At 44.9% G+C, this 25994-nt stretch overlaps 1 protein-coding gene, 1 long non-coding RNA gene and 1 pseudogene across 4 annotated transcripts; all 3 read left to right on the top strand.

Moving 5' to 3' along the window:
* The first annotated feature begins 591 nt into the window (after window positions 1-591).
* On the top strand, window positions 592-3770 carry LOC124052199. 3 transcript variants are annotated; one of them, XM_046376164.1, is made up of 4 exons: window positions 592-887; window positions 959-1020; window positions 1100-1606; window positions 2372-3770. In XM_046376164.1, the coding sequence occupies exon 4, from the start codon at window positions 2459-2461 to the stop codon at window positions 3650-3652; it is 1194 nt and encodes a 397-aa protein (XP_046232120.1). In that variant the 5' UTR covers window positions 592-887; window positions 959-1020; window positions 1100-1606; window positions 2372-2458; the 3' UTR covers window positions 3653-3770. The 3 variants fall into 3 exon arrangements, 2 of the variants coding, with proteins under 2 accessions (XP_046232120.1, XP_046232119.1); XM_046376163.1 differs by having other exon boundaries at window positions 2363-3770; XR_006841963.1 differs by lacking the exon at window positions 2372-3770 and adding an exon at window positions 1748-1765 and having other exon boundaries at window positions 604-887.
* A 3235-nt stretch (window positions 3771-7005) lies between these two features.
* LOC124053269 lies at window positions 7006-8687 on the top strand. The gene is made up of 3 exons (XR_006842123.1): window positions 7006-7182; window positions 7332-8086; window positions 8177-8687. It is a non-coding gene; the product is annotated as an uncharacterized LOC124053269 (long non-coding RNA).
* A 6293-nt stretch (window positions 8688-14980) lies between these two features.
* Window positions 14981-16763, top strand: LOC124053076 (annotated as a pseudogene).
* Window positions 16764-25994: the final 9231 nt, after the last annotated feature.

Genomic DNA, 25994 nt, shown 5'->3' with positions numbered 1-25994 from the left:
TGTTCCCCTGAAGGTGGGCCAGATGGTATGGCTGCGAAATCTGGGTGTACGGGGGCGCCACAAGATTCAGGATCAGTGGGCCTCAGTCATGTATCGGGTCATGAGGGCACCGAAGGAAGGGGGATCAGTTTACACCATTGCCCCTAGGGATGATCCAGCCAGAATCAGAAGGGTCCACCGATCTTTGTTGAAGGTGGTGCTAGGGATTGATTCCGTAGGTGGTGCTGCTGCTTCCTCTCCACCTCCTCCGGAGCTGTCTCCGTTGGAGGATGAGTTGTTGGGTAATGGTGATTGGTTGGTTTTAAGGCCGCAGAGCCCTTCGCCTGCTCCTGTTCAAACAGAAGCAGTGGCCTACCCCATCTTTCCACGGATGGGTTCACCATCTGAACCAGCCTCCCTTGTGCAGTTTTCATCTGTGGAACCTGCAACGACAGGTATAGCCCCTTCTGTTGTAATTACTGAAGGAGCTGCTCCCCGGCGGACCATGAGGTCGACTGCCGGTTACCACCCCAATGTCCATCGACTCCCACGGTCTGTGGTGGGGACTGAGCAAGGAGGAGTCGGACCCCCTTGTCCGGTGGCTAATTCAGGCCTTGGAGTTAAGGTTGTTTGGTTTCAGCTACCCCATCGTCGGGACGACGATTTAATCAGTGGGGGTGGATTGTGGCAGGACGCAATCGGTGGTCCGATCAGTTTCAGCTGGGTTGGGATTTTGGCCAATCATTGTGGGAGGAGACTGCTTAAAAGCGGGTAGAGAGCACCTGTCTTCCTTTTTTGGCTTGTCGGAGGCTGGGTCGTAGCACTTCCTGGCATTCCCCCAGTTCCGTCCTGGCGTGGTGGTAGAGGCCATTGGGGGTGCGCTATGCTCCACTGATTGCTCGCTGCGGGTAGGTGTGTTGTTCTCTGGTGTCCTCCTATTTGGCGTTGTACTTGTGGCAACTTGTGCATTTGTTTGCAGGTTGTTTCTGTGCGGCGTTTATTCCTCTCCTCCACGCTGTGTCGTCCAGGACTGCCTGATTGGTATGTAAGCTAGCGCTTTGGTTCCTCCTCCAGCCACTTCTGAGTTGTTTATGCTGTATGATTATGATTACGATTGTAGGGGGAAGTATAATCCAGCTGCTGCGCAGTGTCGGCCGATCAGCGAGGGAAACCACTGCTGCTTTGCCGGGGATTGTTGGCTGCAACCGCGGCTAACAGCTTTGCCTCATACCGGAGATCGTTGGCTGTAACAGCGACTAACTGCTCTGCCTCATACCGGAGATCGTTGGCTGTAACAGCGACTAACTGCTCTGCCTCATACCGGAGATCGTTGGCTGTAACAGCGACTAACTGCTCTGCCTCATACCGGAGATCGTCGTTGGTGACAGAGATTGCCCGCTTCCGCTTTGCGCTGGATACGGCGTGCCGTCAGCGGGATTAACTGTTTGTCTCGCCTTGGGCTCGATTGCTTCGCCCCGGGCCTGCGCCGTCCCACTGCAGCCGGCTTGGCCTCTGGCTGGCCGTTCGGCTGGTTGGAGCTTCTCCCTGCGGTGTAGCCGATATACATCCATATGTATATGTTTGCGTGCACTATTACTATTGTGTGCGTGTGTGTGTATGGCGACGAGTGAGTAGCGGGATATTATTCCGGTGTGTGTGTATGTGTTTATAGTTTCGTTTTTCCTTTTCGTTTGTTTTGTTTTCTTGGTTAGTGGTTGTTTGTTTTTCTTTTTATAACCTGTTGGTTTTTGTGGTTTCCCCCATTCAGGTGCTGAACCTACGGTGGTGGATGGTCCTGGTGGCGGTGTCCCTTTTGTGTTTTGCACGTCGGGTGGATTTTGTTGTCCCAGTTTTGGTTTGCTTCACGTGTGGTGTTCCAGGGGTTTTCTTGTTTTTTTATTATTATTGTCTGGATCAAGCCCAGGAGGTTCAGCCCTGATTGGTTTTGTTGTATTTGAGTGACAGGTTTGTGTTTTCTTTTTTTGAATTTATGTATTTCCAGTGTCTGGTTCCTTTAATTTTATTGTAAATAAAATTATTAATTTTACGAGCTACGGTCTCTGCCTCAGCTGTGGACGAACCTGATTAGATTACCTATCCTTGGGGAGTTAGTCCCCTGGAAAGAATTCCCTGGGTGAAACTCCCAGGGTGGCGTTGTCTGGCAACTGGTGTCGATTTCCATAGCCCCTTTTTCTCTAGCACGCGGAGGTCGCGCCCCCTCGCGCCGCCACAATCTGGCGTTGTCGGCAGGATGTCACAGTTGGAGAGCAGAGACGTATGCTTCGTTTAGGTTTGTTGTGTTTTTTTCCCATTTGTTTTGATTATTAGTGTTTAACCTGTGTTTCTCTTTTTTTGTTTTTCTTCTCCTGTGTTTTCTCTTGAGGCAAAGCAGCAGTTGGTTTTGTGGATCGACGACGAGCCCTTTTCTCCGGGTTTCACCTTCACGGTAGGAGAAGTTGTAGTTGATAGAGGTGTAGTGATGGAGACAGAGTTGCAGGAACTGAGGGATTTAGTTGCCCAACTGAGAACAGATAACGAGAGGCTGAGGCAGGAGCAGGTCGCAGCCGTGCCTGGCTCTAGTATAGCATCGTCGGCCCCAGTTCCATCCACTGTTTCTTCCACTCTCGGTGCTCCTTTAACGGAGAGACTGATTTTTGTGCCCCGGGACAGAAAATGTCCTATATTTAGGGGAAAATCAGGCATAGGGTTAACAGAGTGGCTGGAGGAGGTCCAAGCCTGTATGAGAGCTCGCCATTTGTCAGTCCCTGATCAGGCCTTCTTTTTATTCGACCATTTGGAGGGAGAGGCACGGGAGGAAATTAAATATCGCCCCAGTGAGGAGCGTTCCGACCCAGGTAAGATCATTGCGGTGTTACAGGAGTTATATGGCTGTGCCGAGTCATATGTGGCGTTACAAGAGGCCTTTTTCTCCCGCCGGCAGCAGGAGGGAGAGACTCTGTTAGAATTTTCACTTGCTTTAATGGGCCTGATGACATCGGTGAAGCAGCATGCACCGGGTGGCATCCCCAATGCAGAGGTTTTGCTACGCGATCAGTTTGTGGAGCATGTGTTAGATGGGTCGCTTCGTCGAGAGTTGAAGCAGTTGGTACGTCGACAGCCCACCGCTACCTTGCTGGACGCCAGGAGTGAGGCGATCCGGTGGGAGCGTGAGGGTTTACCTGGAGGTGTTAGAGGCCGCAGCCATTCTGTTCCTTCTGTCTTTGGTGCTCAGTGTGTGGTCCAGGGCAGTTGTCAGGTAGGCCTTAGTTCCTCTCAAGCCTCTGAGCTGCATGAGGTTAGGGAGATGCTCAAGTTGCAGCAAGAGCAGTTGAATCAACTGACTCAGTGCATTTCCCGGTTGTCGGGCTCCCAACAGCATAGCCGAACAGCTTCCCGTGGTCCTATAATTTGTAGGCGATGTCAGCAGCCAGGTCACATTGCCAGGGAGTGTACTGGAGCTCAGGTGTCGACATGCATTCCGCCGCCTTTGCCCGACACTCAGCAGCATAGCCGAAAAGCTTTTCATGGCCCTATAATCTGTAGGCGATGTCAGCAACCAGGTCACATCGCCAGGGAGTGTGGTGGAGTTCGGGTTTCTACTTGCACCCAGTCTTCTTTGCCAGCCCCTCCCCAAGATAGGCCATTCAACTCTGCCCGGGTGCCGGAAAACTAGCACCCGCCGAACTGCAGAGCCACAGTTCGGAGGGGGCAGCCACCGGCTCAGGTTTAGAGGCACGTGACGTGGAAGTGTCCAAGCTCATGTCGTCTTGTCCTCATTTAGGTGTGAGTATGGGAGGAGTAGTGGTCTCTTGCTTGGTGGATACCGGGTCAATGGTGTCAACCATTACTGAGTCCCTCTTTCGTCAGCAGTTTGAGCCCTGGGGTCAGGAGCGGCTTAAATCCTGTCACTGGCTACAGCTTAGAGCAGCCAATGGTTTGGCCATCCCTTACATTGGATATTTGGAGCTGGATGTGGAGCTTTGTGGCAAGCACCTGCCAGCTTGTGGGATTTTGGTGGTCAAGGACCCCCCGGGGGGTGTGTCTCCACAGGCGTCTGGGGTTCTTGGGATGAATGTCATCCGCCGGTGTTATGTGGAACTTTTTGGGCAGTATGGCCTGGCTCTGTTTGATCTGCCGGTGGTGGCAGAGGCCCCCAAGTTTATCATGCAAGCCCTTCAATGGTGTCATGATGCCAGTGTCATGGCTGGTCGAGGAATGGGGAGAGTCAAGGTCCGTGGAAAGAGGATTTGTTGTATCCCAGGTGGTGTGATGAAGGTCATCGCGGCCACATGCTCAAGGCAGTATTCTGGGACTACCGTGCTGTTTGAGCCCCTTGACTCCGGTCTGCCTGCTGGGCTCCTTGCCTCCCCTGCCCTGGTGCCGGTGGTACGTGGCACTGCCTACATTCCCATTGTGAATGTAGGATCTTCAGATATGTTGCTCCATCCCCGTGCTGTTATTGGGACTCTACAGGAGGTACATGTGGCAAGTTTACCAGCTGGTGTCATTGAGGTTCCACCTGTGGTGGCCACAATGGCTTCCCAATCTGTTTCCCCTCCAGTGCAGGATCAGATCGCAGCTCTGGAGTTGGGTCATTTGTCGGCAGAAGTACAGGGACAGGTCAGAGCTCTTTTGAGTCAGTTTGGTTCTGTCTTTGCAGTTGATGACAGGGACCTTGGTTGTACTGACCTGATCTCAAATTATTAATTTTACGAGCTACGGTCTCTGCCTCAGCTGTGGACGAACCTGATTAGATTACCTATCCTTGGGGAGTTAGTCCCCTGGAAAGAATTCCCTGGGTGAAACTCCCAGGGTGGCGTTGTCTGGCAACTGGTGTCGATTTCCATAGCCCCTTTTTCTCTAGCACGCGGAGGTCGCGCCCCCTCGCGCCGCCACACATGTAATAGGCGTAATAACATTAAGTGATAGCTAATGTATTTCTGTGTGCCGTTCATTCATGTTTACAGTGATGCACTTTTCCAGCAACACTGCTAAAATATTTTGGAGCGCCTCCTGCCTAGGATGAGTCTCCAGCAACAGAGGCCTCATCTGTAGCAGAGGATCAGGAGATCCCATCCACCTCTACGGCTGCTATGGCTTCTATGCCATCTCCTGCCATGTCTCAGGAAGGCCATGAGGAGTTTGCTGCTGCTTCTCCTCAGCAGGAGCCTATAGGTGGGCGGTATTTTGCTGTCATGTGTGTGTGTGCGTGTGAAGAAAAAGAAAGAAAAGTGACATATTTTGTCATTGGAGGGAACTCACTCCAATGAAATTCGTGCTCTGCATTTAACCCACCCAAGTGACTTGCACACACACACAGCAAACCCGGGGCAGTGGGCGACCGCGTACAGCCCCCGGGGAGCAGTGGGGGTTAGGTACCTTGCTCAAGGGTACCTCAGCCATGGACACCGGTACGGGGAATCGAACCAGCCGGTTACGGGTCCGACACCCTAACCGCTGATCCACGACTGCCCAAGATAGAAGTAGCAGTGTGTTTTATCTGTGAATTTTACCTGCCTGTACACATTTTTTCCTGTTAGTTGTGATTAATCCAGTTTTGCTATTTCTTAAAACCATGTTTTGTTCCACTGCTGTGTGCTTTGAATAATGTGTGCCACCACAGGGGCTGTTCGCCCAGGGTGCCATTCAGGCTAGGACCGCCACTGCCTTTTCCTCTCTCTGATCCTCCTCCTCAGCTGGCGCTCAGCTCCTCTTTATTCCTTGACACAAAGGCCCTCTTCTTCTCCCTCAGGAGAGCCCAGGGTTTGTTGTTGGAGAAGCACCATATGGTCCAGTTGAAGTTGGTGTAATCTGTGACCGTGTGAGTCAGGCTGTTGATGTCCTCCCTGTGGGTATCACTGAAGACTTCCCACACAGTAGAGCTTAAACAGACATTTAAAGCCTCTTGAACTTCATCAGACCATTTCTTCACTGTGCGTGTCACAGCTGGCTGCCTGTGCACCAGAGGTTTGTAAAGAGGTTGGAGGAGCACCAGGTTGTGGTCAGCTCTGCCCAGGGGGGGGGGGTGACCTGTATGCCTCCTTGCTGTTGGCATGGAAAAGGTCCAGTATTTTATTGCTTCTGCTGTGGCAGGTAACATACAGGATGAATGATGTTAGAGAGGTTGAAGGAATGTCATGATTAAAGTCTCCAGAGATGAGTAGCAAGACATTGGAGTGCTGTGTCTGCAGAAATCCAAAATGACGGTATGCAAATGAGATGATGTACTGTAATAGCTAACTAGTGGACAAGAAGTCCAGAAGCATGCACCATCATTCTAAATGCATTCCGAAACCAGAATATGCCCACCACTATTGTGATTGGCTCTGCACTAGCCAATGACAGTGTTTTATGGTATAATATAAAAACTAAAAATGACTGGCTGCTTTTGGAAGTTGGACGAGTGCAGTCAAGTGAGTCTATAAATGTGATATAAATCCCTAAGCTTCCAAGTACATTATTCTCATAAGCCTTCCAATATCAGCATACAAAGTGATAATTCCTTCCAAGTTAAGGGGTCCGTTTCTCTAAATCTTCCAAATAGTGCATATGTTTAGTCTAATCTTTCAAGAAATATAAGTCTTGCTTTCTAAGTATGATTTCTGGTAATGTGTGGAAATGAACAACACTTGTAATTACTCTGTGTATTTACATTGTCATAGTTTGTCTTTTCTCTTTGCATACAAAGTTCATATATGTTCATATGTTAATATTAATATGTAACTATGTGTGTAGATATATGTTAACGTTCCAAATTGTATTTTTACAATTTTATATTTGAAGATGGGAGGTTTATTGTTATCACAATTTTTATGTACTTGATTAATATTCTACATATTGTACTTTATATTTATATAGGTAGGGTGCGCCTGTGGTTCAGCTGTTAGCGCATGCGACCCCATGTACTGAGTCTGTCTGTCCTTAGTTCCTTTCAAGTTAAGGGGTCTGTTTCCCTAAGTCATTCAAATAGTGCATAGAGTTAGTCAAATCATTCAAGGAATGGAAGTACTGCCTATCTAAGTGTGATGATGATCCTGTCCAATATGCAAATGAACAATATTTTTCTGTGTCTTTACTTTGTGATAGTCTACTTTTTTCTCTTTGTATTTTGAGATGTCATCTCAATGACTTGCCCAGGAAAATCCATGTCCAAAGGGAGTGAACTATTGTGAACTACAGCGAACTACTACTGCTGGGGAGACTGTATGTTTACATTTATTCTTGGTATTAAACTTTGTTTCTAATTTAGTTTATTCTAACATTTTAAATTTCCAAAATTTTCAAATTGCAATGATACACTGTTGTATGTGTTGAAAACAGCATGTTTCAAAAATACAATTCTTCTTTTCAAGGCTGACTTCAAGACAGGTGTACCTTCCAGAAATCAAGGACTGGCATCAACGTCTGTGAGCACACAATACTGTGCTTCCCCACCTACACAAACACATGCACACACACACACAGACACACAATGACTGGATAACCACTAATGCTATCAAGACATGTTTTTATCTGTTTTTATTTCTGTTCTTTTGTTTGTATTACCAGCCATGCTGTGTGGACCAGGAGACAGAATCACAAAGCTGTATGTGACATACCAAAAATGTTTCTAATATTATGCAATTTCAGGGATTGGTCTGATATATACAGTTATGATCTCATTGTTGTGTCTTTGCTTTCCTTTAGAGTCTACACCTCCAAAAGAGGGTAATGCCATCAACCGGTGTGGACCAAATCTTCATTCATCCTCAACAAAATTATCACCACTGTATACCCTGTGAGAAATAGCTCTTTACTTACTTGTGGTCATGAAGATGTGTGCTATCTTTATGTAATGTTGAACTTGTACACTCCATACTCTACCCTAGCCAATTCACGAGCAAAACCACCAAGACTGCAATTACCCTGTATAACATACGCTCTTACATGTTTCCTGGTACTATTGTAAAAGTGAGCTGTGATATAAAGCACTAACATAATACAATATCTAACTTAGAAACTCAATTTTCTATTCCAGCCCATTGATGATGAAGCCCCACCCCCGTATGAGACTGGACAAAATGTGATGGGACAAGTGCAAGCACCTGTTATTGTGTTAAAGACAAGGGTAAATGGCTGCACTAGAAAATGATCATGACTACAGACTCTCAATAACAGAGGGAGGGTTACTGACAGATTACCTTTCTCTCCATTGTAGGGCTGCTGTGGAAAGAACTCCCTGAATGTTTGCCTCACTGTCTGTTTTATCCTGGTGTTAACTGTGCTGCTTTTTTGCCTTGTCTACATTTTATTATCCATGTGGTTGTAAGAAGTTTGTGTCTAAATGATTGTGTGGAACTAAATTTACCTGCTTGTTCATTACAGTGTATTAAAGTTCAAAAGCAGGAATGGTTGGTGATTCTATTTATTTCAACTGTATTAACATTTTTCATTTCTAATGTATTCCAAACGATGCACCATTCATTCCACCTAAAGTAAATAAACCAGATTTAGCTAATTAATGGCCAAAAAAATCCAAAAGCATGCATCTTCATACTAAATGCATTCTGAAACCAGAATACGCCCACCACTATTGTGACTGGCTCTGCACTAGCCAATGACTGTGTTCTATGATATAATATAAAAACACGTTTCAGGAAGCTTCTGTTCATTCACGACTGGCTACAACTGGAAGTTGGACGAGTGCAGTCAAGTGAGTCCATAAATGTGATATAAACAATGTGGGCTTTGTAGATAATTGGCAGACATTTTGGGGAAGACCTGGTCTCATTAGGAGAGACGGCATTCATCCCACTTTGGATGGAGCAGCTCTCTTATCTAGAAATCTGACTGACTTTCTTATTAAACCAAAACCCTGACAACCCAGAGTTGAGACCAGGAGGCAGAGTTGCAGTCCTACACGCCTCTCTGCGCTTCCATTACAGTTACCCACCCAATATCCCATAGAGACTGTGTCTGTCCCCCGACCACTTAAATTAATTGAACCAAATTCAAAAAGAGGAGTTATACTTAAAAATCTAATAAAGATCAACACCAACACCTCCACAGCTACAACAAATAGGAGAATTAAATGTGGACTGTTAAATATTAGATCTCTCTCATCTAAAGCTGTACTAGTGAATGAGTTAATATTGGACAATAATATAGATTTATTTTGCTTAACCGAAACCTGGCTTCGGCCAGAAGAATATGCCAGTTTAAATGAATCCACTCCCCAAAGTCATATTAATCTCGAGACACCGTCCGAGGAGGTGGAGTTGCCGCCATTTTTGACCCAAACTTATCATTTAGTCCAAAGCCCAAAGTCAACTACCATTCATTTGAAAGCCTTATTCTTACTCTCTCACACCCCACCTGGAAAACAATACAACCAATTTTTATTGTTGTAGTGTACCGCGCTCCTGGCCCATACTGGAATTTCCAGAGTTCCTATCGAGTCTGGTCCTTAAAACTAATAAAGTTATTATTATGGGTGATTTCAACATCCACGTGGACGATAGTAATGATAGCCTTCGCGCAGCATTTATCTCTCTCTTAGATTCAATTGGCTTCTGTCAGTGTGTACATGAACCCACTCATTGCTTCAATCACACTCTTGACCTTGTTTTGACATATGGTATAGATGTAGAACATTTAACTGTCTCTGAACAAAATCCTCTTCTGTCTGACCATTGTTTAATAACTTTTGAATTTATACTATTTGACTTCATACCACCAAGAAAAAACTCCTACACTAGATACCTGTCTGATAGTGCTGTGGCTAAATTTAAAGAAACAGTTCTATTGTCATTAACTTCAGTATCATGTCCCCATATGAGTGAACAATATAATAATCCCTCTGAAATCGACCATTTCGTGAACAGTGCTGCAAGTTTACTAAGGACAACTTTAGACTCTGTTGCTCCGCTAAAAAAGAAACTCATAAAGCAAAAGAAACTTGCACCCTGGTATAATACAGAGGTTTGCAAATTAAAACAAAATGTGCAAAAACTTGAGAGGAAATGGCGTTCCTCCAAACTTATTGAATCTCGCTCAATCTGGCAAGACAGTCTTAGATTATATAGGAAGGCCCTACGGACTGCCAGAGCAGCCTATTACTCAAAATTAATTGAGGATAATGTGGATTAAAAAATGTTTAACATGCCTTATTCTGTTTTATGCTATATGTTTTATGCTATATTATTAATGGTATAATTAATAATGTTATAATCATGTAGAACTAGTTGTTTGTCTCAGTACTGCACACTCTGAGGGAGACAGAGGTATCATGCATAGTAGGAGAAGGACACCATATCTCAAGTCACTCTGACCGACAGGAAAAGACACTGATACACCACCCCTCCCCTCTCGCTTGAGTGTAAAGGTGTTGAGACTAGCAACCGGTGTTATCTTAAAGTATATATAATGATGTACTTCCTTGAGTGCTTTAGATCCCACTTGGCGTTTGGCTGAAGCAGACTTGTGTTCTGAGGTGGGATCTCCAAAGATCTTTGTTTCTAAAATAAATAACTCTGTTTTAAGGCTATTTCAACGACTCTGTTTTAACTCTCTCACATCAACCTACTCGGGGAAGCAAGTGGGCTTCAACAATTTGGGGGCTCGTCCGGGATGTGAGGAGTTTTTTGATCTGACCTAAAACCAAATTGCACACCGAGGACACAGCGCTGTGGTCGACCTAAAACAAAGGTAAAGCAGAAACCTGTTGTAACGAATTCTGCATATTGAATACTCTTAAATAAGAAGGCAATCTGTGTCTGCAAGTGTGAAGTTTCCAAATTCAGAGTCTGTTGAAAATTCAGAGGATAAAAAAAATAAAAAAATAAAGTGTGAATGAGTGAAAAACAAAGTAAGGAACTGGAACAAAAAAAAAAAGAAAAGAAAAAAGAGGTTAAAAGATCAATTGTAGATCTTGTCCTTGGTCGTGGCGGACCCCACCGTCCTCTGACGAGGGGACGGAGCCAAGGAGGCAGCTGGGTTAGCGTCCCGGGGAGGTGAGGACCCCCGAATTCTGAGTTAGAAGAGCGGTGTCTCTTCAAATATTGGGTTAGAGTCCCTAGGAGCGGCGTCTCCTTAAAAGCTGAAAGGATAAAAGTTCCAGAGTTGGTGAGTATTGAATAAATGTGATATTGTGTGTATGTGTGACATGTCTGGGTAATTGGGGATAAAATAGATAAAAAATAGAATTCAGCGGTGTCTTCAGTGCAGAGCATTACAACAGTGTCGTGACAAAACTGTTCAAAACAGACAGCGGAAACCTCACGGTGTCAACGAAAGCTGCCTGAGCCGCGGAAACCTCACAGTGCCAACGGAAGTGGCCGGTTTATGTCACAAGGGTCAGTTGCTCGGGTGAACTCCATACAAACTGACTGGCTGTTTTGCTCTGCTCACTGAATAAGACTTGTGGCTCGGGTGGACCCCATACACACCGGCTGACAGCTGAATTTAGATTTTAATAAACTATTGGTTAATTAATTACTTAATTAATTAATAGATTGGTATAACATTTTTTAAGGATGGAGGGTGAGTTTAATAAGGAGTTACATGACGGAGGTTGTGGACCTGAGGGTCGGTGGAAACCTCTGTCAGCACAACTAGAAAATATAATACTGGCAGGGACAGGGGTTACTGAAGAGAAAGAAAAGGAGAAGAAAATGGAGGGGGTAAAAAAAGAAAGTAGAAAGATGAATAAAGGAGACAGGGAAAGAGTTAAAGGACAGAGTGTCCTTGGGAAAATGTTATGGGAAAAGGTAGCAGAGTCGAAGGCTAAAAAATAGAAGCCAGGAGGCAGGAAGAAGCAGCAAGTTTATTGAAAAAAAAAGGAAAATGGAGGAAGGAAGGGAAAGCATATGAGGAGGAGAGGAGAGAATGGTCCGAGTTGGCGGTCTGGTGGCAGGGTGCCGATCATCAAAGAGAAGAAAGAAGAGCGGAAAAGCGAGAAGAAGGAGGCCAACACACCGGTCCGACCCCCACCCTACGCTCCTCCACTGCATCATGTGAGTCCCCTCAGGAAAGGTACCCAACAGAGAAAATAGAGAAAGGACAACTTTTCGTAAGTATACCATACCCAACACCCACCGCCTCTGCAGCCAAATGAGTGTTAGATAACGCCTCAGTCTCAACACAGTCACTAGAACAGACAGATAACGAATCAGCAGTGTCAGAATATTGCGCACTGCCAAGACAAGGCCATCGATAGAATAGTACACACCGTACACACACTCCTACCAGGCGAGGATGAAGCTCCCATGAGCAGCATAAACACCCTATGACCTTGAAATAACACACACACTCAACTACGATAATTTTCCCCTTAATCACCACCAGCTAGGGAGTCAAATACAAATCATTTGGACTAGGTGATGTGCAAGCAATAGTTGATAAAATGCCCCAGTGGCAGAAGGCAGAGGATTGTGGTTAAACAAATTAGATAGTCTTACTGCAGGACAGACTCTGGCGCTTGGAGACTTTAGAGCGGTGGCAGCTGGATGCATGACGGGAGCAGACCTGAGGGAGATTTAGGAGGAGGCTAATACGAGACGCACTACTGATAACACACCATTTACTAGGGTAAGCACTGACATAGGCAAAGCAATGAGAGAGAAGTATCCATTGCCCAACGTTGCAATGGTTCCAAAATTACACTGGGTGCCTGAACAGCACCCATGCGAGTTTCTAGATAAATGTAAGGACACGTGGATCAAACACACAGGTGTCCACCCAGGGCCAAAAGGGGTACAAAGGGAATGGTACAGACACGCGGTGTTAGAGGGTGTTCCAGAGGAAGTTAGAAAAAAAAACAAAAAACATTTAGTGTATCACCTCACTTGAGCACAAGACGAACAGCAAAAGGAGCGGGACACTATTAAAGAGCTTCAGGGTCAATTACTGAAGCTACAACTGAACGAGGCCTGACAAAGAAGGTAAATGACAAAAAGAGAATAGAAAAAAGTGAAGCTGTGAAGGTAATGGTCACTGCTGAGAATAATGATACTCCTGATTTGTTTCCTGTTCCCTCTTGAATAGAAAAAAAGCTGCCCGAGATACCCACCATACGGCAGAGGAGGAGGCTCCGGGGGCTGGCCACAGTGGGGAGGAGAATGGACGAGAGGACGTGGGGGAAGGGGTGGACCGCCAAAGGGACAGCCGGGAGGAAACGTGTGCTACTACTGCAACCAAACAAGACACTGGGTGAAAGACTGTTCCAGTATACCGCAAAGAGGCCGAGGTCGAGGCGATCCACCACGCCCAGGCCTGACGCAGGCACTCAATCACCAAGCAGCACCTACAGTATCCAGTATCCCATGGTGAACTGGGATGACTGGGAGGAGTGGGGAACACACCACAGAGAGACCACGACAGCAGACCCAGTGCTGTCTATAAAGTCAATCTATTGGGGAGAGATCTCCTCATCAAACTGGGGGCGTCCACACTGTGTAGCCTGGACAGACTCATAGTGACATTGCCAGCTGAGAACCACAGGGCAATACCTCCTCCAGTCTGTGGAAGAGCAGTATGCGAACATCTACTGGGCTCTGTTGCAACCTGAAACGCCTGAGCACAACGGCATCCTCTCGGCCTACCTGCAGTGGAAACCCTGGCTCTCACTGCTCGAGCCCTACATCTCTCCTCCTGACCCAGCCCACGTGACCCTCTTCTATGACAGACTGCAAACTGAGTGGTATCAAGACGGGTTCCAAGAACAGCTACAAGGTAAAAATTGGCGAATACACTCCACCAACATATATGTGGCTCCAGAGGGAGTTGCAGCAGCGGTCACACGCACAGCAGATCAACTAGATTGTCAGAAGAGGCGGTTCCTCACGTCTCACTAGCATTACATCCTAAACATCAGGCAAAAGAACTGGGAGGTGTGGTTAAACACACTCTGGCTCAGACTGATTGGACACTCACACAAATCCCTCATCTTCACTACTAAGCTAAGACATATCACATTGATTGACATGCGACATGGCTAACCCTCACACTCCGCATGGAACACCCCTATCCTGCCAGTAGAAAAGAAAGGGACAGGTAAATACAGAATGGCACATGACCTCAAAACCATTAATAACATCCTTTCTACTACTACGGTGCCCGTGCCTGATCCATATGTGGCTCTGACTAATCTGGATTCATCTCATTCATGGTTTACATGCATTGATCTGGCTAATGCATTCTTTTGTCTCCCATTAGCAGAAGAGTGCTGTGACATTTTTTTCATTTACCTACAAGGGTCGACAGCTGGGGTACACCAGGCTACCACAAGGGTTCACACTGTCACCATGGCTGTTCAAACAGGTCCTCATATAGGCTTTAAGTGACTGCATTCTGCCAGACAACACCACACTCATTCAGTATGTAGATGGTCTCTTCCTGGCGGCACCCACAGCTACTGTCTGTCTTACAGCAACCAGCTCTGTCCTGCAACACTTAGCCAGAAAAGGGTTTAAGGTAAGTAAAGCCAAATTACAGATATCTAGGAAACAGGTTTTATTCCTAGGCAGAGCGATCTTCCAGAAAGGAGCAGGGATGTCTCCAAAAATTGGCTACTGCCACTGAATTGGCCTTAGCAGACTACACGTTGCCATTCTACCTTGATGTTTCTGAAACAGAAGCAGTTGTTAATGGCATTCTGTTCCAGAAAAAAGGGGGAGAAAAAACAGTGCTAATGTACATAACTGCAATAAACAAATCCATCAAACACGAGGCAGAAATGAGGGAACAATGCAGCAGATCATGCAGCAAAGATGGCGGTTGGGTATCAGGTTAAACGAGAACTAATGTGTTCAGAAGAAGAGATGGAACTGAACCAGAACTAACTGACATTATAAGATTGCAAAAGGGGGTCTCACCACAGGAGAAAATGCTCTGGAAAGCCCGAGGAGCTACGGAGGTGGGAGGACTGTGGAGGAGTCCGGATGGACGTCTTATTCTACCCCAGGCATGAGAAAAACAGCGCTAGAGGAGGCGCATGGAGTAGGACACGTGGGAGCGTCACAGATGCTGAGAAACCTGGAGAACTAGTGGCATCCTCACTTGAAAGATATGGTAAAACACTGGGTAAGAACATGTGAACTTTGCACCAAGTACAATGCCAGACCGACCATCAAAACTCGAACCGGGTAAGTATCCTCTCAAAGTATGACCAGGGAAAGAAATTATCATAGATTACACAGATATGAACCACAGTGAAAGGGTACAGGTATGTGTTGATGTGTGTGGATGTGTATACAGATGGGCCGGAGGCGTGGCCAACAAAAAGGGAGGATAACAAGTCGGTGATTGAGTTTTTGATTAATCACTACATTCCTCAACATGGGTTCCCAGAGAAAATTCGATCAGACAATGGGACTCACTTCAAAAATCAAAATATGTGCACAGACTAACCTGACCTGGCTAGATGCCCTACCCCTGGTGCTCATGTCCATTCGAAGCTCCATTAACCAGAGCACAGGATTCTCTCCTCATGAGCTACAAACAGGGAGAGCTTTTCCAGGTCCCATGACAAAATTGATTGGGATTGGTGAAGACAAACCAAAACCTGAGCCCAAGAGCATTTTTTAAAGAACTGCAGGCTTTCGGTTCAGCTTTTGCCAAACAGGTCACGGACCGACATGAGGGGGCGCACGAGGCTTCGTCACCAGAGGTGAATTGGGTCCTGTTGCGGGTAATCAAACGCAAGTGGTCGGAACCAAGGTGGACTGGACCGTTTCAGGTGGTGGAGAGAACTTCGCATGCAGTCCGACTGAAGGGTAAATGAGACACCTGGTACCACTGGAGCCACCAACCTCCAAAACAGACACCTCTGAAACCTATGAATATAATAATCAGGGAACAAAACAAATTGACCAAGCAGGTGGTATCACTCATACAGAGAACAGAGTTGATTAAAATCTTCTCATTCAGGTATATTACCAACACTTGTGGGTGGCAGATAAACTTTCCAATTGGGCTTTTCTATATTACATATACGTTGGACGAAATCCGATGGTGAAACGGTATGATTTGAGAATTTAAGAAGTTTAGATAGCACGTAAAGATGTCCGACTGTCAGTTATCTTTCTTCATTGTTTGTTGGTTTATTGTATGTGTGGCTTTTGCTCTTGCTCTAATAAAACTCTCGCTGTGCGGTCATACCAGACTATAAAGGGGATAAGTTGTGCAGCCTCGTGGCTGCTAGAATTGAGTCATAATTCATTTAATATTGTATCTGTGCTATTTTAAGTGTAAACTGTTGCATAATCAACTTCAAACCATTGACAGGGTAAAGAAAAGAGAAGTGATGTATGGTAATGCTAAATGGCTAGCAGGACTCAGCCTGCTGGCCGTGATGATTGTAACTTTAATATTACTCTTGTGTGAATCCACTGACAACACCACATTTGCTTTAGAGCCACAAACGCACACCTACCCCTGACATCTCATCCAATGACATTGTAGCTATTGATTATACCACACTAAAACCCCTAGACATAATACAAATCTCCACAGGATACAAAGATAGTAACCTCTGGAGGAGTGGATGACAAAGATGTTTGGTCAGTGGTTTAATTTTGTCACTTATGGTCTCTATTGCTACTTTTGTGGGAATTTTGGTTACTTGAGGATGTTGTTGTGTACCCTGTATTCGAGCTCTCACTGTTAGATTCATCACAGCCACAGTAGAGAAGGGCAGCGCCCCTGTTCCAAGGCACATGATGCCGTTGTTGCAAAAGATGGACTCTGATGGGGAGGACGAACAGGATAGGGTCATCAGAGAGTTTGAATTTGACATTCGTACGTGATCTCTTAGTAGAGATCAAAAGGGGGAATTGTGGATTAAAAAATGTTTAACATGCCTTATTCTGTTTTATGCTATATGTTTTATGCTATATTATTAATGGTATAATTAATAATGTTATAATCATGTAGAACTAGTTGTTTGTCTCAGTACTGCACACTCTGAGGGAGACAGAGGTATCATGCATAGTAGGAGAAGGACACCATATCTCAAGTCACTCTGACCGACAGGAAAAGACACTGATACACCACCCCTCCCCTCTCGCTTGAGTGTAAAGGTGTTGAGACTAGCAACCGGTGTTATCTTAAAGTATATATAATGATGTACTTCCTTGAGTGCTTTAGATCCCACTTGGCGTTTGGCTGAAGCAGACTTGTGTTCTGAGGTGGGATCTCCAAAGATCTTTGTTTCTAAAATAAATAACTCTGTTTTAAGGCTATTTCAACGACTCTGTTTTAACTCTCTCACATCAACCTACTCGGGGAAGCAAGTGGGCTTCAACAATAACAAGCATAATCCCAGGTTTCTCTTCAGCACTGTAGCCAGGCTGACAGAGAGCCACAGTGCTATCGAGCCTTGTATCCCTGTGACCCTTAGCAGCAATGACTTCATAACCTTTTTTAACGACAAGATCTTAAACATTAGAGACAAAATTCAGCACCTACTGACCTCAGCTGATCCTGATGTAACATCAAACATTAGTGTCTTAGAACCAACAGTAGAAACAGATATTCATCTTGACTGCTTTTCACCTATCGATCCCCATCAGCTATACTCACTCATATATTCATCCAAGCCAACAACATGCCTCTTAGACCCCATCCCTACCAAACTTCTCAAAGAAGCTTTACCCTTACTTAGCACCTGTCTATTAGACATGATCAATCTGTCCCTGATAACAGGCTATGTACCCCAGTCCTTTAAAATAGCTGTAGTCAAACCTCTCCTTAAAAAACACACGCTTGATCCAGAGGTTTTAAGCAACTATAGACCAATATCTAACCTTCCATTTCTTTCCAAGATCCTTGAAAGAACAGTCGCCAATCAGTTATATGACTTTCTTCAAAATAATAACTTATTTGAAACTTTTCAATCTGGCTTTAGAGCTCATCATAGCACAGAAACAGCATTGGTCAAAGTCACAAATGACCTCCTCCTGGCATCAGACAAGGGATTTATCTCTGTCCTTGTACTGTTAGACCTTAGTGCTGCATTTGACCACACCATTGACTACTCTATATTACTGCACAGATTGGAACACCTAATTGGCATCAAAGGAACTGCATTAAGCTGGTTTCAGTCTTATTTATCAGAGCGATTTCAATTTGTTCATGTTCATGATACATCGTCCACACTCTCAAAAGTTAGTCATGGAGTTCCCCAAGGTTCTGTCCTTGGGCCAATATTATTCAGCCTGTATATGCTTCCCATTGGTGATATTATTAGGAAACACACCATACATTTTCATTGTTATGCGGATGACACGCAATTGTACTTATCAATGAAACCAGATGAAACAAATCAGCTAGTCAACTTCAGGCATGTCTTAAAGACATAAAAACCTGGATGACCAGCAACTTCCTACTTCTCAATTCAGACAAAACCGAAGTTATTGTTCTGGGCCCCGAACACCTTAGAAATAAATTATGCAGTGATATTGCATTGATAGATGGCTTAGCCGTGGCCTCAAGCTCCACTGTAAGAAATCTAGGAGTTATCTTTGACCAGGACATGTCCTGTAACTCGCACATTGCAAATATTTCAAAGACTGCATTCTTTCACCTCCGAAATATCGCAAAGATTAGGCACATCCTGAGTCAGAAAGATGCAGAAAAATTAGTCCATGCATTCATTACATCTAGACTGGATTACTGTAACTCCCTTCTATCAGGCTGCCCCAGTAAATCCATAAAGACTCTCCAGCTAATCCAGAACGCTGCAGCACGACTACTGACAAGAACCAGCATGAGAGACCATATTTCTCTTGTTCTGGCTTCTCTACATTGGCTACCTGTAAAATTCAGGATAGATTTTAAAATTCTCCTCCTCACTTATAAAGCCCTGAACGGTCAGGCACCATCCTATCTTAAAGAGTTAATAGTACCCTATTATCCCACCAGAACTTTGCGTTCCCAAAATGCAGGGCTACTTGTGGTTCCTAGAGTCCTCAAAAGTAGACTGGGAACCAGAGCCTTTAGTTATCAAGCTCCTCTGCTATGGAACCATCTTCCGGTTTCGGTCCGGGAGGCGGACACCCTCTCTATATTTAAGAGTAGACTAAAAACTTTCCTCTTTGATAAAGCTTATAGTTAGGGCTGGCCTAGGCCGGCCCCTAGTTATGCTGCTATAGGCTTAGACTGCCGGGGGCCCTCCCATGACGCACTGAGCTCTTTCTTCCTCTCCCTCTCCTTCTGCACACATTCATGTCCCATTAATGCATATTACTAACTCAACTTCTTCCCTGGAGTCCCTGTGCTTTCTTGTCCCGCAGATTCCTAGCGATCATGACTGGACCTCCTGCTGCGGTCCTGCTGTCGTCCTGCTCAAAACCTACTGCAATTACTACTGTTTAGTCATAATCTGATTTAAATCTGTTAAGACTCAGTACAGCTACTACCATTATTGTCACTACCATTGTTATCAAAATCACCATAATACCTTCTGTATACTTCATTGTCATTATCATTATCTACATTTCGATACTTCTGGTATTATTACTGCTGCTATGCATCTCTGCTTGTGTGCTCCTTCTCTCACACCCCACCCCCTCTGCCTCTCTCCCTTGCTCTCTCTGTCGCTCTCCTGCTCTCTCTCTCTCCCTCTCTCTCTCTCTCTCTCTCTCTCTCTCAACCCAACCGGTCAAGGCAGATGGCCGCCCATCTTGAGCCGGGGTCTGCTCCGAGGTTTCTGCCTTCTAAAAGGCAGTTTTTCCTCGCCACTGTCGCCAAGTGCTTGCTCAAGGGGGAATGTTGGGCTCTCTCTATTTTACAATTTAATTAAAGAGTTCGGTCTAGACCTGCTCTAATTGGAAAGTGTCATGAGATAACTTTTGTTGTGAATTGGCGCTATATAAATAAACTGAATTGAAATTGAATTGAAAATCCCTAAGGCTTCCAAGCACATCATTCTCATAAGCCTTCCAATATCAGCATACAAAGTGATAATTCCTTCCAAGTTAAGGGGTCCATTTCTCTGAGTTTTCCAAATAGTGCATATGTTTAGTCTAATCTTTCAAGGAATGGAAGTCCTGCTTTTCTAAGTATGATCTCTGGTCATGTATGGAAATGAACAGTACTTGTAATTACTCTGTACATAGTTTGTCTTATCTCTTTGTGTTCAGAGGTAATATCTAGATGGACTGCCCAGGAAAAGCCAAATCCAGATGTGCTGGGGAGGCTGCAAGGTCACATACATTATTGGTTTAAAGCATTTTTTCTATGTGGCGTTCTTCAAAGAATTTAATGGTTGTAAAGGTGGTCTGCTGCATTATTTTCATAAAAAAGAAAAAAAAACTCCTCAACAAACAAAATAACAAATTCCAAACATGTAAAACTTCTTTTAAAGGCTGACTCCGAGACAGAGGGGCACATTCCAGACTTGTACAACAGTAAGGTAGAGACATCTGAGCCCATAATGTTGTAATTCCAAAGAAACAATCACAAGTACCTGATATATCTCCTTTTCATCATCGGTAGTGCTGCTGCTGCAGACTGGACCTCTGGGATATTTGGTTTTTGTTTGTTGTTGTCCTAAATTCTGCACTGTTGATTGTGGCTATTGTCTACCTCATGTTACCACTGTAAAAGTAAGAAGATTGCATGAAATGAAACTTTTATTGAATAAATCCAGTTTATTCAATAAAATGTATTAAAGTTCATGTTCAAAAGCAAGAATGGTCAGTGATTCCTTTGATTTCAACTTTATCAGCATTTTTTTTGTATGATATAGATGTTCCAAAGAAAATATTGTTGATACTAAAAAAAAAAATCCTTGAATCCTTGAATCCTTGAAATCCAGAACCACATTATAAGATAAGATAAGATTTGATGAACTTTATTGATCCCGCAGTGGGGATATTTACTTGTCGTGGCAGCTCACAAGAACAGAAAAGAGTGCAAAAAGTGTCCAAAAACAGTTATAAAAATATAATTAACATATTAACAATTTACAGTAAACACAGTATAATATACAGCTATATACAAGTCCTCATAAGGGAGGAAAAGAGGGCTAGACCATTGAATTATGTAGTCTAACCGCAGTGGGAATGAAGGACCTGCTGTAGCTCCTTCCTACACTGAGGGTGTAGCAGTCTGGTGCTGAAGGAGCTGCTCAGAGCCTCCACTGTCTGATGCAGAGGGTGAGAGGTGTTGTCCATGATGGATGTCAGCTCAGCTTGGCTAACGTCCTCCTCTCACCCACCTCCTCCACAGAGTCCAGTGGGAAGGCCAGGACAGAGCTGGCCCTCCTGACCAGCTTATTTAGTCGCTTCCTGCCCCGGACCCCAACAGACCACAACGTAGTGAATAGCAGAGACTACCACAGAGTCATAAAAAGTCCTTAGGAGGGGCCTGCACACTCCAAAGGACCTCAGTCTCCTCAGAAGGTGGAGGCGATCACATTTTTGGAATACAGATGGCTGTTTTGGAATACAGATCATGTTTTGATATATCTTTTTGGAAAATAGACCATGATTCTGGAACAAGATCACATTTTTGGAATATAGACTTTTTTGAATACAGATGCCCTTTTTGGAATCCCCTTTTTGGATCTCAATCCAATATGGCGCCAAGGACGGACACCCTGGTGTTTTGGTGCGCTCTGTTTTGTCTGTTTTTGTGTAAATATTGTGTGTCCGCATGCTCTTACACCAGAGAAGAGCATCAGATATACCACACCCGTTGACTTACCTCCAGTTTTTTTTAGCATCTTCTGCGGATTTACTCCGCATTTTCATCAAAAAAGTGAGGCACCGACGTAGAGGAAAGTGAGCTGGTGCACTCGTGCGCACACACCGTTATCTGGGATCTTTCTCTCTAACGCACGCTCACTCTGCAACAGAATGGATGAGCTGGCACTGCTGATGAGAAATAACAAGGACTTTTCTTCACCTTGTGTTCTGTGCTTTCACGGAGATGTGGCTTTGTGGACAGATACCAGACTGCGTGCTGCAGCTGGAGGGATTGGGGAGTGTCTGGAGGTGTCTGTTTTTACATCAACAGTGGCTGGTGTACCGATGGTTTCTCAGCACTGTTCTCCTGCTCTGGAGTACTTAATCAAACACTGTAAACCTTTATACTCTCTGCGTGAGTTTGCTTCATTCATTCTGGCCGCTGTTTACATCCCGTCAAGCGCGGACTTGCACGAGGCTCAGCGTGTACTCGTGGATTAGGTACTGTGTGTGATGCAAACATATCCAGACTCCTTAGTTATTGTCCTTGGTGACTTTGATAAAGGAAATCTGACCCAAGATCTACCCAAATACAATCAGCTGATCAAATGCCCGACCAGAGAGGAGAGCACATTGAATCACCACAATAAGCGGAGCATATCGTGCAGTGCCCCGCGCCGCTGTTGGTCTGTGTGACCACGTCATAGTCCACCTGATTCCCACATACAGACAGAGGCTGAAGCTTGCCAAACCTGTGGTGAGTACATCTAAAAGGTGGACCAGCCAGGCTGTGGAGGAGCTTCGTTTCTGTTTGGATTCAACAGACTGGGACGTGTTTAGGGCTGCTACAAAAAGTCTTGATGAGTATACAGACACTGTAATCTCATATATCCAGTACTGTGAGGACAGCACAGTGCCAACATGCACCAGGGTGAGTTATAACAATGACAAACCCTAGTTCACAGCTAAACTCAGACAGTTGAGACTAGAGAATGAGGCTTCATTCAGAAGTGGGAATAGAAACAGCTACAAAGTGGCCAAGTACAGGTTTAGCAAGAAGGTGAGAAGTGCTAAATCACTGTACTCTGAGAAACTTCAATAACAGTTCTCAGCTAACGACTCGGCCTCTGTGTGGAAAGGGCTTAGTCAAATCACCAACTGCAAGCCCAAAGCCCCCACTCTACTGACGACCTGCGACTAGACAACAATCTGAATGAGTTCTACTGTCGCTTTGATGGACTATCTGCCGGCCCTGACTCCCCTACACACTTCATCAACACAGCAATTCACCCCCCCCCCCCCAATGAAGACATCCCACCAGTATCCACCTTGGACCCCTCCTCCTCCGCGACAACCCTCTTTATCCTGGAGGAGAACGTTAACAAGCTGTTCAGGAAACTGAACTGAAACTGAACCCTCACAAGACGGTGTGTCCCCCTCCACCCTGAGACACGGTGCAGACGAGCTGACTCCAGTGTTCACAGACATTTTCAACACCTCTCGTCATGCCATGTGCCAGTCTGCTTCAAATCCTCCACCATAGTTCCAGTCCCCAAGAAGCCGAGGATCACTGGACTTAATGACTACAGACCTGTGGCACTGACATCTGTAGTCATGAAGTCATTTGAGCGCCTGGTCCTGTCCCACCTCAAGTCCATCACAACCCCTCTCCTGGACCCCCTGCAGTTTGCCTACAGAGCCAACAGGTCTGTAGACGATGCAGTCAGCTTGACTCTGCACTTCATCCTGTGGCACATGGACTCCCCGGGAACCTACATTAGGATCTTGTTTGTGGACTTCAGCTCTGCCTTCAACGCTGTTTGCCCAGCTCTCCTCCAGGACAAGCTGTCCCTGCTGAACGTGCCTGACCCCATCTGCCGGTGGATCACTGACTTCCTGACAGACAGGAACAGCATGTGAGGCAGGGGAAGAATGTCTCGGATACCCAGACCATCAGCACCAGTACCCCCCAGAGCTGTGTACTTTCCCCTCTGCTCTTCTCCCTCTACACCAGGGATGTCAAACTCAAATACACAGTGGGCCAAAATTTTAAATTGAACAAAGCCGCGGGCCAAGAACAAATTAACCTTTTAATATGGAACCAAACAAGTTTTGATTTAACAATGAATACTGAACAAGCAAGGCTTATATAACTTAAAAGTGCAGGCGTGCAAAATCGAGTTGCTAATAATACTAAACTACTACTACTACTACTACTAATAATAATAATAATAATAAAAAACATATCTGTTGGGATCTCTGGTCATGTGCTCTGGAGAACAATAGAGAGGCCTACATGTGACCCATAAAGCCTGACTTAGAGTGACTAACCGTTAGAAATCTATTTTATGGCGTACGTCTAGTCATAAATTCCTGAGTTCGAACCCCGAACGAGCACGGACATTGGCTGTGTGCCAGCCATCCCTAAGGAATCTACGGTGACGTCACTCAGGTAATAAAAGGTCACTGCGACCATCAGCCTTTCGCTTTTGCGTGCTGTGACAGTGAGAGCTTCTCCAGGCTCTCCAAGTGTCCAAACCGCCAAAAGGGAGCAAAATCAGACGTTTGATTAACATCATTTTAGATCCCGGGTCACAGTTCTGCAACTCGCAGGCCGAGAAACAGACTGCTGTATTTTTTCTGTAACTTTTCCTTTTTTCCTTTTACCGACGTGGATTGCTGGGCAATCAGCTGATCGCACGTTAACGAGCCGCGCGCCGACTTTGTTAAGGACGAAACAAAGTTTGTTAACTTTTTCACCAGTGATTTTCTCCGCTGCCGCCGAGAGATCAACACTCCGCATCTTCTGAATAACGGACCGCCAGCATCCCGCCGAGGACGACGCTGCGAACGTTTAAGCGGATCATTATTTCAAACTCCGAAAGATCGGAGCAACGCAAAGTAAGAGGCTTATGTCTGGGCAGAGATAGTGTAAAGTAGGGTTGTTTACACATGATTTCTGTAACTTTTAAGTGCTGCATTCATTGATCTTGTTTTCCAATCGGTCATTTCCGCCGTTTCAGCGAGACAGCGCGTTCACCGGTTAAAGAACCAATAGCTGAGCAGATAAGCTCCGGTTTACTGACTCCGCTATTGTGTGGTGATACGCGAGGCTCCAAAGAAGTGGAGTGGATTCTTTATTTTTGGGTTGTGTTTTTGTATTTCCATTTCTATCTTTCCTCACATTCTTCTTTCTGAACGGTGAGGCGAAAGCCCGAGCACGCGATCCCGAACCGGAACCAAAAGGCACGTGGCGCTCGAAGGCTTCCGCCCACTATTCTCTTCTATGACCATATAAGCAATATTAAGTGGGTTATCATCAACTTGGCTCTGAATAATACAGCCGGCGTATTCTTCTGCAGTCATTTTGGGTTTTGCTGAGTCATCACTTTCGTGTTGACTAGCTGCTTTGTTTGCTGAATCATCCACTCATGTGGTTGTTCACCTCATGTGCTGACCCCCACCCTCATGTAGTTCCTCCACTCATGTGGCCATCTGCCATCTTAATTGTAGTCAGCCACTAGCTTGTTGTTAGCTGCTATCCTGCTGCTATCTTGCTAACCGCCATTTTGTTTGTTTTTAGCGACTAGCTTGTTAGCCGCTACCTGGCTAGCTGGTTAGCCTCCATACTGTTGTTATCATCTCTCTCTCGCACACACCCATACATACACACACACACACACTCCTGTATATATGCACACCTGTATATAGATATACCCTTGCTGCTGTACCTGTGTTATCTTAGTTAATAGTTAATGTGTGTTGATAAAACTTAGATTATAATAGTGTTTATTGCAAAGTGATACTTATCTATGGATGGTTGTCGCTGTTTAATAAATCCTGTTATAGTTTAACCTGTCGTTGTCTGTGGTAATTTTGTATGTACTTGTAATAACAGCTGAATTCATGACAGCCAGTGCTCGGATTCATCCTTCACAATTTTAAGAGACTGTTTCTCCTATTAATTAATTTGGCTATTGGTCCCTGGTGACAGGGTGGTGCCCCGATATTTATGTGTATTAAGCATACACTGATTTTACTTTAATGATTATTTCCCATAATCATTGACTCTTTGCCAATAACCAAATTGCTCCTACTAAGTCGCACAACATATCAATGGCATATTAAATAAAATTTAAATAAAATTTAAATAAAAATGAATGCTTTCTGTTTGCAGCCTTCTGAGGTCAATGTCAAAATTAGCTTTTTACACAGGCTAATAAATTTGAAAATAAAATAACATAACAACTATGAATAAATCAACCATTCAGGCCTTGGAGTAGCAAGAAAAAGTGCATAGAAAACATATTTACTGTTCATTTTGCGACACACTGATCTACTCTGATC

Source organism: Scatophagus argus, chromosome 21 (genome assembly GCF_020382885.2).
Source record: "Scatophagus argus isolate fScaArg1 chromosome 21, fScaArg1.pri, whole genome shotgun sequence".
Lineage (NCBI taxonomy): Eukaryota > Metazoa > Chordata > Actinopteri > Scatophagidae > Scatophagus > Scatophagus argus.
Note: the sequence above shows the minus strand (reverse complement) of the source record. Positions and strands in the feature narration are given on the sequence as shown.